Genomic DNA, 12,682 nt, shown 5'->3' on the forward strand with positions numbered 1-12,682 from the left:
TGTAAAATAAAATTAAAATTTGCCTACATTAAAGTATACACGTATCTCAAAAAATATTTTTAACACCAATTCAAGCTGTATTTTTGCCTGATAAAAGCTCAGAGGTGAAAACAAACAAAAATCACAGTCGTTGAAAACCAATGTTTTCTTATGCCTTTGCACTCCTGTTCCCAACTGGATTAAATATCCTCAGGTCACATATTTAATACTAAACAATCCAACACAGGATGCAGTTGCCTCATGTGTAGTTCAGCCTTTTGTTTGAAAGTTGTTCTCTGGCCAGCTGGAACCCAGTGTAAAGTTAGTTGCTTTGTTCACTAATTCTGGGATCAAATCAGGAGAGAGAGACTCAGAAAACCATTTCCAGAACAATACAGATACTGTGACACGGTAGAAAGAAAAGAGCTATTAGGAATGAACGCTGCTTTGTAGCAAGTTACACTGGGTAAGGAAAAACATTTGCACAATAAGATGCTTCATAAAAAACAGTAGTATGACTTTTTAAAAACCTCCACTATGTAACAATTTAAAAACATTATATTTCTACATCCAAGAAGTCTTGCTGAACCTTGAAATTTCTGTCCTTTTCACACATTTATATATCTAGCAAAGCTTCAAATGTCTGAAGCCCCTAGGACTGACCAAAAGTTGGGGACAGTATGGAAAAGCTGGGGGGCTCAGTTGTGTTCATTTTCTATACTGCCATTGTATTGCTTATTTATTCTTCTGGCTATTTCAGCTGGTTTGGATATAACTGATCACATGATGGGGACTGGGGACATTGTGCTCAGCACCCATCTGGCTGGGAATGCTGCAATTTGGTGCCATGGTACTTGTGCTATGGTGTTCCACAAGGCTCCATTTTGTTCCCATGTTGTTCAAGAGCTACATGAAGATGCTGGGAGAGGTTGTGCAAAGTTCTGCAATCAATTTAGGCATGGCACACAGCTCTCTCGTCTTTTTTTATCAGATCCAGGTGCAGCTGTGGACAAAGTCCCTTCCGGCATAGCAGGAGGGGAGGTTGCGGGCATCCATGAGCCCTTCACATGCTGGGACGTCCAATCTGGACGTCCGAGAGGGGCGTGGCTCTCTTACTTAAGTGAGAGCGCGGCCAGGGCTCAGTCTCTCGGTTCCTGCCCCCAGCCGCTTCGGTTTATTATCTCTGAAAGGTAACGGTGAGGGGGGGGGGAGGTTGCTGCCATCACCTCCCCCAAAATGCTGAAGGGTACTCCCTTAAGGAGTCCGGGGGCGTGGCCATGTCCGAAGCCGTGGAAAGTGAGGGCCTAAGGCACGCCCCCTATCGGTGGCCCCAGGGTGAGTTCCTAGCTGATCTGCATCACAGGGCTCACCCAATGGTCGTTAACCCTTCACTGACTGCCAGCACAATGGGCTGGAGTCGGATATAGTTGGTTAGATCCAATGCCTAAGCCAATACCTCTCTACACCCATAATCAATAAAGTTGTGACTTTTTTATGCCCATTAACCTTATTCAACGTGTCCTGTGTCTTTATTTACTCCTGGAGGGATTGGGGTATCACCACGCAACAGATGCCTGGAGCCAAGTAATGGGCTGTATGAAAGCTGACAAACTGAAATACAATCCAAAGAACACAGTGTTGCAGCTGGTACTGGCCTATCAGGGAAGAGATATCAAACTGGTTTTGAAAGGGGTATTCTCCTACATACAATCCTATCTATAACTATGTACACTTTTGATCTCCAGCCTTCTTGCTGGATGCCAGGTGTCATACCATGCAACATCTTTCACTAGTTTCAGCTATATCTCCTTTCTTGGTGCAGATGGCCTGACCCACAATTATATATCTAGTATATCTAGTAACATCCAGTCTAGATAATTAATGTTATGCATGGGATCCCCTTTATAGAACATTTAAATACTACAACTGGTGTTAGAATGTAACAGCTAGATTATTAAATTGAGTTAAACCCAGATAATGAACTATGCCAGTGCACTTGGTACAGAGTCTTTACTATCTAGCACCAGACAACGCCTGTCCTGTTCTCTCCTATCTTTAATGCTTTTAAGAGTCAAAAATGGCTCTTTACTGGCTTGCACCATTTTAAATTGTTTTGGTGGCTCATGGGCGTAGGCAGGGGGGCAGGGGGGGCAGCTGCCCCCCCTAGAAGCAAAAAAATTAATGTATTTTACAGACCATAACCAGCACTTTTCCCCTCCAAAAACTGAAGTGGAAAGGGCTTTGCTTTAGCAAGAGCAGCTAAGTCTCTGCTTGCTGGGGGGGGGGGGACACAGCAGTAACAAAAACACATCAAATAAATAAAGCAAAGTGGCTACCAGTAGTTAAGCAGTTAAGACAATGGAGCATATATCCCCAGGCAAGATTCGATAGCTGACCATTTCACCCTATTGTTCTTAAGTGGGAGTTGTTAATGAGCATTCAGGAGCATTAAGAGTTCTATTGGCGATTTAATGAGGGTGCAGACTCAGAGGATTCAATTTGACTAAGGTGGCTCTGCAAGGCTAAAAAGAAGTGAATAAGAAAGGGGGGGGCTGTAGCTTTGACAGACACAGTGATGTTTATAAAAAGCATTGGTGTTCCAGTCTGCCCCTCCTCCTGCATCTGTATACTGTAAATCAGGGGTGGCCACCTCCCAAGAGACTCTGATCTACTGAGAGTTTAAAACTGGGGGTGATCTACCCCCTTTTGGGGGGTTCAGGTCAAAGCTGTTGAGTTTTTTTAAAAGGAAGGGAAGCCCTGTTTTTTTGGGTTTAGGTCAAACTTGTTGAGCTTCTTTTAGGAGGGAGGGAGGCCCATTTTTGTTTAGGGCTTCAGGTCATAGTTCAACTTTTTTGAGGGAGGAGGAAAATTTTGGGTGAGCTTTTTTTAGGGGGGCCAGTGACCTACCAGTGATCTACCACAGACATCCAGTGATCTACTGGTAGATCACAATCTACCTGTTGGACGTGCCTGCTGTAAATCAAGCAGAGAGAAAGCTGCTTACAAGGCTCCTGTACATGCAGAGTTCCAGCATCACAGCGTCACCCAGAGGCACCCACAAATATGAGTTATCCCTCTCTCTATTTCGTCCTTCCTTCCCTCCCTCTTCCATCCTTAATAAAATACAGGGGGGGGGGCAGATAAGCCCCACATAGAAAGCCCATCAACATGGGGGGATGACTCTTTCAAATACTGTATTTACCAGTAATTGGGGGGGGGGGAGGGACCTAGGCCTCTAGGAGTTGGCTGCTATGCCTAGGAGTACGACAATTCAAGAAGGCAGAACGATGCATATGGTATGGTAATATATCAATAGAATCGTAGAATTGTAGTCGGAAGGGACCACAAGGGTCATCTAGTCCAACCCGCTGCAATGCAGGATTTTTTTCCTAAGGTGGGGCTTGAACCATGGTTGAAATATTATGCTGATATGCAGCAACGCCTCGGAGCCGTCGTGGCTGCGGCCATGCCTTGCCTCGCCCTCGCCCGCCCTGCCACCCCCTCTCGCCTGCCCCACCCTCCCGTCCTCTTGCTGCAGAGTTCCAGCATCACAGCGTCATCCAGAGACACCCACAAATATGAGTTATCTCTCTCTCTATTTCTTCCTTCCTTCCCTCCCTCTTCCATCCTTAATAAAATACGGGGGGAGGCAGATAAGCACCACATAGAAAGCCCATCAACATGGGGGGATGACTCTATCAAATACGGTATTTACCAGTAATGGGGGGGGGGAGGCACCTAGGCCTCTAGGAGTTGGCTGCTATGCCTAGGAGTAGGACAATTCAAGAAAGCAGAACGATGCATATGGTATGGTAATATATCAATAGAATCGTAGAATTGTAGTCGGAAGGGACCACAAGGGTCATCTAGTCCAACCCGCTGCAATGCAGGATTTTTTTCCTAAGGTGGGGCTTGAACCATGGTTGAAATATTATGCTGATATGCAGCAACGCCTCGGAGCCGTCGTGGCTGCGGCCATGCCTTGCCCCGCCCTCGCCCGCCCTGCCACCCCCTCTCGCCTGGCCGACCCTCCCGTCCTCTCCAGCCAAGCAGGGTAGCCGCCAACGCTACCAGCCCCAGAAGCACAAGGTGGCCGCTGCTGCCACCGCCACGATGTCATCAGGCCCACTGGCCCTTTAGCCCCGCCCACTTTGTGGCCCCTCCCCTTCCGTGCCTTGGCCCCGCCCCTGAACGACCATGGCTTGCCCCCCCCCCTTAGTTTTGATCCTGGCTACGCCCCTGTGGTGGCTTATTTTACTGTTTTGGTGCAGTTTTTCTGTTTTAGAATTTGTTTTTATTTTTTAATGTTAATTTTGGTATTCCAAGTCACCTTGAGAGGTGATAAGGTGGAATTCTAAGCAAATATAGCCTTAATACAGGTGTGCTAATGAAAATACTTTACTATAAAGGTACTATAGTATGTTGAAATCCTAATAAATTTCTTGCTAGCCCACTATTGCGATTTTTTTCTGCAGCAGCAGCAGGAATGCAACTCATTATTTCCCTATATGGTTATAGAAGAAACAGCTGGACCCTCTGTGCAAAATCTTGATGAGTCAGTATAAAATAAACAATACCAAATGTCAGCAAAGGCTGAAGACAAAGGGCCCAACAATACGCACAAGGATGCAAAGATCCACTTAACTGGCACTACATGCTCAAGGAGAACTGTATTCATGTTTCTTGAACATCATCTCCTTAAGATGCAGAACAAAGGATTCTGCAATCGATGGGAACTGCCAAGCAGCTTGTGGTATGACATGGGGTAATTCAACAAGGCCACTCTTCTGGGTACAAACCCATGGCCACAAGAGCTCAGACCCTAGGATTACCTTGCAATATTTTTCTAGATTATTCTAAGTTTTCAAAGTCATTCCATTCCACAAAATATTTCACATTCCCAAGTAATGGAATATTTTTTTAAAAAAACAACCCTAGGTTATGGATTTCATTATAGCAGGGGTGGCCAACTCCCAAGAGACTGCGATCTACTCACAGAGTTAAAAACTGGCAGTGATCTACCCCCTTTTGGGGGTTCAGGTCAAAGTTATTGAGCTTTTTTTAGAAAGGAGGGAGGCCCATTTTTGGGGGGGGGGAGTTTGGGTCAAGGTTGTTGAGTTTTTCAGGGAGGTGGTAAGATGTTGAGCTTTTTTAAGGGGAGCCACAGTTGTTCAGCCTCTTTGGAGGGAGCCAATGGTCTATCAGTGATCAGCAAATGTCCAGTGATCTACCGGTAGATCACGATCTACCTGTTGGACATGCCTGCATTATAGGATACTGTCATAGAATTCTCTCAAAGTTATTACCTGCTACTTCATTCAGTCCAATAACCAATTGTCCAACATTATGTTTGGTATCAAAAGAAGCTGCTTATATTAGGCTTGGCTATTTATCTATGTAGCCTAGCACTATCTGCTTAGATTGGTGGTAGCTCTGCAGGGTTCCAGTCAGAGGTAGTCTTCTTTATCTGCTACTTGTTTTGTTTTACACTAGAGGAGATTTAACCAATAGACAGGGTCTTCCTCCCCCAAAACAGCTCAACAACTTTGGCTTCTCCCCAAAAAGCTCAACAACTTTGGTCAATCCAATGAGAGGATTAATGCCAGGATTTTTTATAGTGTGAGTAGATCACAGTCTCTTGGGAGTTGGACATGCCTGCTCTATAGGAAAGGCATTAGTCTCTTCCCTTTTATAGCATTATACTATTATATCAGTTCAGTTTAAATGAAATTGATTCTAAGTGACACACTCGCTTTGTTTTACCAGAATGGCTTTTCTTTACCTAGTTTTCTTCTTTTCATAGTTTTTGTCTAGTTTTAAAACTATATGAAGTTATTTAAAACTTCATGACAGAATCTTTTTTAAAAAATTGATAGAATGCATTACACATAAATGAAAAAATAACTCGCCATTAAGCAAGATAATTCTGGCATGCAAGCATTAAGTTACACTTGTGTTTATTGTCTGCATTCTTTTCCAAATATGGCATGCTACCTACACTTTGCACAAACAAGAACACACTGGAGGGTGATTGCAAAGAGGATTTGAAAACAGTGATTTTTCAAAGATGGTAGTTTTAAAATCAAAGGGTGCACACTTTGAATTATGTAAATTTTGATTATCAAAAAGTGAAACATACAGTTTGAGGAAATCCAGAACAGCTAAGTTTTAAAACCTTGAATATAGTTCATGTTGAGCAGAAAATTCTATCAATAATTTACTGCACAGGAAATCTTAAAAATGCCATGACTTCACAACTAATTATAATTTGTAACAGACATGCTTTTGAAGTAACTAAATTTTCTTTTTTTTCTGAACTGGCCTGAATACAATTTGCAGGTTAAAAGTAATACGATGCAAGTTAAGTCTCAAATGCATGTTTCAAAACTCTTTCCATTCATATTGTTTTCTAATACAAAAACTGGTATTGTTATATTCATTTACTTGGAAGTAGTTTTTATAATACACCATGCAGTAAGGCTTGGTGTATTTATAATCCCTCAAACACTCCTCACACTTGCAAAACAAATTCCTAAACACAGATTTAAACATTTTCTACGTGCCTCAAAAACAAATTAATAAGTCTAACCTTTCAGGATCTTTGTTTCATCCACTCGGGGAAGATGTCCTTCGTCTATGAGCTTGTCTGGTGAACAAAATAAGGGTTACTATCCCAGCTCAAACTATGCAAGCGTTTCTTTGTACACGTCTCTAATACACATTCCATGACCAAATTTAAACATGGCAACATTACCTCACACTTCTCTGTGCTGGAATCAATGGAACTTTTTCAGTCCAAAAACCATTTTAATCTTAATTATCTATGCACAAACAAGATGATAAATTAAAACGAAATGTTGCCAAAGATTTGAGCAAGCCCAAGCTACTGAACTGAAAGCTGATTATGAAATTAATACATACATTTATAAATTCTACAACAGAAGTGTTTTAAAACCTGGTATTAAATATAATTTGAAAACAGTGAAAAGTATATAAAATTAAGTTGATATTGCCGGGGGGGGGAGTTCTCCTATGGAGCCTGAGAGTGACCTTATACCCACACAAGTTAACACTATGGCTGAATTCACTACAGGACTATATTTCTCTGGTATAGAGGTCTTTTTCTTTGTGCCTAACAAAGATGTGCATTATCAACACTGTATAGAGGTCACATTCCTTTGCCAGGAAAAATACTTTTGAAAGCTGGTGCCCAACAGTGTCCAGAAGTGAGTAACAAGACAAGATATTCTGGAAATGTTATATACTTCTAGTGCACATTTCCTGCAACCCAGCTATTGCTTTACATTGCTGAACTTTGGGGAAGGCGCAATGATTGAATATATAAGGCGTCCTTTCTTATTGGTTGGCAGCACACCAGTATTTAGATTGGTGATGTTTTTCCAGTAACAATCCCCAATAAGACTTGTAAGTGGGAACTACAAGAAGATTGGATGAGGGCACACAAGCATGGTGGCCCTATGCTTTGTTAGCAAAATAATGAGGCAAGGGGGGGACCACAAACACAGACTAGGCAAGAAAATAAAATTAAGTTAACATGACAACGTGGAAAAATCAGACTAAGAGGCCAAAAGAAAATATCAGTGGAGAGAACAAAGATAGGAAGAAGAGTGGCAAATTAAGGGGTCAAAGAAGAAGAGGTAGCACAAGACAGATGTGGCAGAAAATGAGATCACACATTCTGTACTATTCTGAAAGGACCAAAGTAGGAAAATAAAATGGCATTGGAGAGCTGAGGAAATAATGGTTTCAAATGATTATTTTATGGTTAAGTAAATGTTATTCATTTTCATCACTCCATGGCTGCAGTATTACATCATGTATAAACCATCTTTACCAATCAAATTTTAGGGTTTTCATGTAATCTACCAACTCAGCCTTAAACACTTTTTCAATTCAGATGGTTCATGCTTGTTAGATGAAACTTTATTACCATGTAATCAAGCTGTAAGACACACCTGAGTGCTATAAATGCCTGTATGAATCTCAGTTATTTTATCAGGCACTAAGCAGCTCCACCTGCATTTTTACTTGATAAACCAATAAAAGGAAGCCTGCTCAGTGCTACCAAGCAAGATAAAAGTAAAGGCCTTTTTTCATGGATGAGAGAGTAATGCCAGCGCAGAATGTACTTAAGAGGTGACTGTTTCAGAGTTTCTAAGATAAGCAGACAGACTGATGAGAACTAGACTGCATTTCATACTATGGAAACAGAAACTAATGTTTGAGATTCATGTCATGGACAAGCCTTTTCTATGAAAATAAAATCTGCTCAAAATAGGTCAGCTAATAAATATACAGGACTTCCGTGATTACAGAACAAATTGGTCACTAATTGTGAGGCCTATGCTCTATCTAAACTTGCATTTAATAATGCTATGCTACTTAGAGGCAACCATCTTCCCACTGAAACAACAAAAGCTCTCTTATCTTTTCTTATCTGACTGAGCCTAATCATTTAATACTTCAGGTAAAATATAGATTATTCATATTAATCAGTTCCTTAGCCATGACGTCAGCCATATCAGATTACCAGATCAACCTTCCAGATAAAAGTCCATTGTCTCTGGCCTAATCTGAGTGATGGCTGATCCCCAGGGGCTGAAAACATGACCACACATTTTTTAAAAAAATTTTTTTTGAAGGTAGATCTACTGCCTTACAGTTTCTTGAAATAACTCCGCAAAACAATATTTTCCTGACATAGTGTGTTTAGTTAGAAGTGTTCTTAGGGAGTGAAATACCCCCCTCATAATATTAGAACCTTTCTTTCTCATAATATTAGAACATACAGCCATCCAATGAAGATGAATGGTGGGAGATTCAGGATAGCAGGGCTCTGACTACCACATACTGGTGAACAGCAGAAGGAGTGCTTCTGCCCTCATATCCTGCTTGTGGGAATCCCACAGGTATCTGGCTGGCCACTGTGGGAAACAGGATGCTGGACTAGTTAGGCCTCGTAGTATTTATATGGTGCGCACCAACCACAAGGGTTACAGGTAGTTGAGACCCCAATTCAACACTATGGAAAACAGTCTGCCTCAGTCTCAGATGCTTCATCAGCTGCCAAGTTTGGTTTGGGCATCTTTCTGAACCCACTTTGTTCAAACACATTCCATCTCCACTGGAAAATGAAAAGTCAGTTATAACCCCCCTCCCCCTTTTTGGCAGATGTGGATGAGCCCTGCCAAGTTATAGGCAAATAGGCCAAATGTGATTTTTTAAAAAGGAAACGTGTAACACCTATTTTATTGGGGGCACAATTAGATGAAAATTGTAAGCAGTGTCACCATTTCTGAAACCTCAGATCCTGGCAGATTTCAGAATTTGAATAGTTGAAGTGGTTTTCTCACAAAGGCATACTTTACAGTTCTAGGGTGGGTTAAAAAATAAAAATAAAAAAATTCCTTCAGTAGCGCCTTAAAGACCAACTAAGTTTTTATTTTGGTATGAGCTTTCGTGTGCATGCACACTTCTTCAGATACACTTGAAACAGAAGCTATGAGCTTTGGTATGAGCTTTCGTGTGCATGCACACTTCTTCAGATACACTTGAAACAGAAGCTTCTGTTTCAAGTGTATCTGAAGAAGTGTGCATGCACACGAAAGTTCATACCAAAATAAAAACTTAGTTGGTCTTTAAGGTGCTACTGAAGGATTTTTTTTATTTTGCTTCGACTCAGACCAACACGGCTACCTACCTGTAATTAAAAAAGAAAGTTATTGTCCCTGGAGTTTGGTGGGCAATTTATCAAATAACTGAAGCTACGACAGATGTCCCCTTGGGTAAAAAACCCACTGGAGAACTAAAAAAGGATTCACTTTCTAAGTAAAACAACCCCTCTGGTTACATGGCTGACCTGTCAGTCACAATGGTAGTCTTTCACTGTCTTCTCTCCCTTTCCCAATCACCCTACACTGCTGTTATTTCTAACCTAGAGACATTGCTTGAGTTTTAAGGAGACACTTGTACTCAGGACTTTTTTGTCATCTGAATCACCAAGAGCCTCCTGATTCAACTTGCGCCACCTTAAAACGGATCCCTCCTTGCCTCTGACAGGTCCAAAATTGAGGTAGCCCACTGCTCTGGGGACTCAGAGTTTGTCCAAATCCAATGCACACCTCTAACATATATCCTGTTGTAATAAACAAATGGCCTCCGGCAGACTTGCAGCGAAGCTAAACTATCAAGCAAAATAAAATAAATAAAAAATAAATAAATAAAAGCAATACTCAAAGCCTCTTACTTTTCTTTCTCCTACCCTCTCCCTCCCCCCCCCCTCTCTCAATAGCTCCTGGAGAAGGGGCAGATGGCTTTTGCCAGAGGTAAATCAATACCTTGCAGAGAGCTTTGTTCCTTCCTCCTTCCATCTCTTTGACTCTCCCTCTTGTTTTTCCCCCCTTCCTATCCTCCTCCTCTCCTTCTGGGCTTCCCCCAACCACATAAAATTAGGCCATAGGTGCCCCACCCCTCTTCAGCAATCTTGCAAAATAAACAAGATGCGAATTCAACAAAACCAACTTTAAAACTGATGGTCTTGGTTATATGAACCATATAAATATATATTTTTAAAATTAAGATTACAAATGATAAAAACTGTATTTAAATAACATTTTGCCCATATGTAATATGGGAAAGATTACATAACACAAACCCAAAGAGAAAAATGCAAAAACGAAGAAAGCAGAAAATCTGCGAAGAAATTCAGGATGTAAGTACATTGGGGATGCTACTTCCACCCCTGCCCCACTCTAACCCACCCCTTAATGCCAATCCAGTACATTTTTGTTACCAGAAAATATGCTATATTTGAATACATAATAATGTGATAATAGTCTTAGAATGATTGCAAAAAGTTGGAAAACTGAGGAAGACAAGGATGAGGTACACAAAAACTGTACTGCACTACTGCCTTTCTGGAGCATGCTGAACATTTATTGTTATTATTATTATTATTATTACACCTAAAATATTGGTTTTTCTACAACACTCTCCTAAAGACGTCCAGTGGAATATATCCTTCTCACTTTCCCCAAGCTGCCTGTAAGCTATCCTGGAAACTCAATGACAGGAAGAATTTGGATGCTTTTAATACACTCCAATCATTGTGGTATTTCGGCACCGGAGACTTGCTGATTTACTTTGAACAATTCTAGTGAAACACTGCACATCTCCCCTATGATCATATGTGAGATCTCCCTCTTCTATTTGCCCGGCTCACTATGGAGGGATGCATGAAACCTCCTCCAGCTGTAACACTGGAATTGTAGAAGTTGGTCTGGCCTTGATAAGTTGAGTGAGAAAATTCATTTGAGGCTTGCAGTCAGCTGTTTCAACTAGATTCACTACGCTCAGGTTAAGTCCCAATCTGGATTTCCCCATTCTACTCATGATTGCAGGCTACCTTTCAATGATACTATAGCAACAACTATAGTTCTGTTCTGTTTTTCAGAGCACTTCAAAAATATAACTGTCCCAACCCTAGTACTGAATATATGATACTGTTTTTATAGACTTTTTTAGTGAATGTGATGAATGCTCTGTACTCACTCTGGCACTCTATGAACTGATGAATAAAAGTGCAGTCCCCTCCACTCTTTGAAAGAAAGTGCTCTAGTAAAGAAAGAAACACCTTTTAAGTTCATATCTCCATCTTTTTGAAGGCTCATGACAAAATGTATAAGCCTCACAGACATCAGGGAAGGGAGGAGAATTTTTCACCAAAAGGCACAAGAAAGAAAAGGGGAGACGAGACACAAACCCTCAAATCCAAAGGAAAAGCACCAGTGTACTATAGAATATATTGAAGGTGTAAATACTGTATACAAATTTGTAATCTGCATGTTTACATCTTCAAAATTTACAAGCCTCACAATTTATATTAATGTACGTTACTACTGGTGAAAGTTAAACTATACCAAATCCAAATTGTATCAACAAGGCACTTTCTGTTGTAATACAAATACCTTTAAACGTTTTAAAATTGTTACCCAACTCAGAAATTGGACACAATTTTAAACTACCTTCAAATTACTAGGTCTCAACAGCTAGACTTGATTCATAACATATATTAATTTGTGAAGTGGGGTATGGCTAAAGTAAATAGCTGGAAAGGGTTATACCTGTTGTTTAAGAGTTGTAGTTAAAAGGATATTTTCAGGCTTTAAGACAGTTCCTCAAAATAGCTTTCGTCTCACTAATGTCTAACACAGGGCTGACAACCCCTCATTTTGGGGGCTTGACATGGTCCCCAAAGCAAAATTTCCTGACCCTACTGACTATGGCATCAGGGACAAATAAATAAATAAAGTGGAGCACTAGGGTACGTGGCGCCCAGTGTCCTGATGGGGATGGGAATTGATCATCTCTAGTAATCAGATCCATTATTTAATGAGAAGTGGGGTTGTGTGCCTGTGTATACTGTATATCTGCCTGCATGTGTGCACACACGCATTTGAGTATTGTATGCAAGAGTGTGGTGGGCCCCATGGAGGATTGGCCATGGGTAAATGTGTCCCTTGGGCCAAAAAATGTTAGCCACCCCCGTCTAACACGTTAAAATAACTAATTGGTTTAATCTGTATTGTATAATACAATTTGTATTATATACATTTTCCAAAGAAGCTGTTAAAGTGCCGTTTTAGACAGAAAGGAAAAAATAATACCATCAAGTTTGTTGGGT

The 12,682-nt window shown here is 41.0% G+C and overlaps 1 protein-coding gene across 20 annotated transcripts in view; it reads right to left on the bottom strand.

Moving 5' to 3' along the window:
- SLMAP (sarcolemma associated protein) overlaps positions 1–12,682 on the bottom strand; it is an 88,027-nt gene that overhangs the window by 22,357 nt on the left and 52,988 nt on the right. For 14 of the 20 annotated variants that reach the window (XM_035106398.2, XM_035106390.2, XM_035106397.2 and 11 more), the window contains 2 exons: positions 11,551–11,613; positions 6,569–6,625 (listed from right to left, as the gene is read on the bottom strand). In XM_035106398.2, the coding sequence (XP_034962289.1) occupies positions 6,569–6,625; positions 11,551–11,613 (120 nt within the window). The remainder of the gene's footprint in view (positions 1–6,568; positions 6,626–11,550; positions 11,614–12,682) is intronic. The other 6 variants (XM_035106400.2, XM_035106392.2, XM_035106393.2 and 3 more) reach the window with 1 other exon arrangement.

The sequence above is a fragment of the Zootoca vivipara genome, chromosome 2 (assembly GCF_963506605.1).
Source record: "Zootoca vivipara chromosome 2, rZooViv1.1, whole genome shotgun sequence".
NCBI lineage: Eukaryota > Metazoa > Chordata > Lepidosauria > Squamata > Lacertidae > Zootoca > Zootoca vivipara.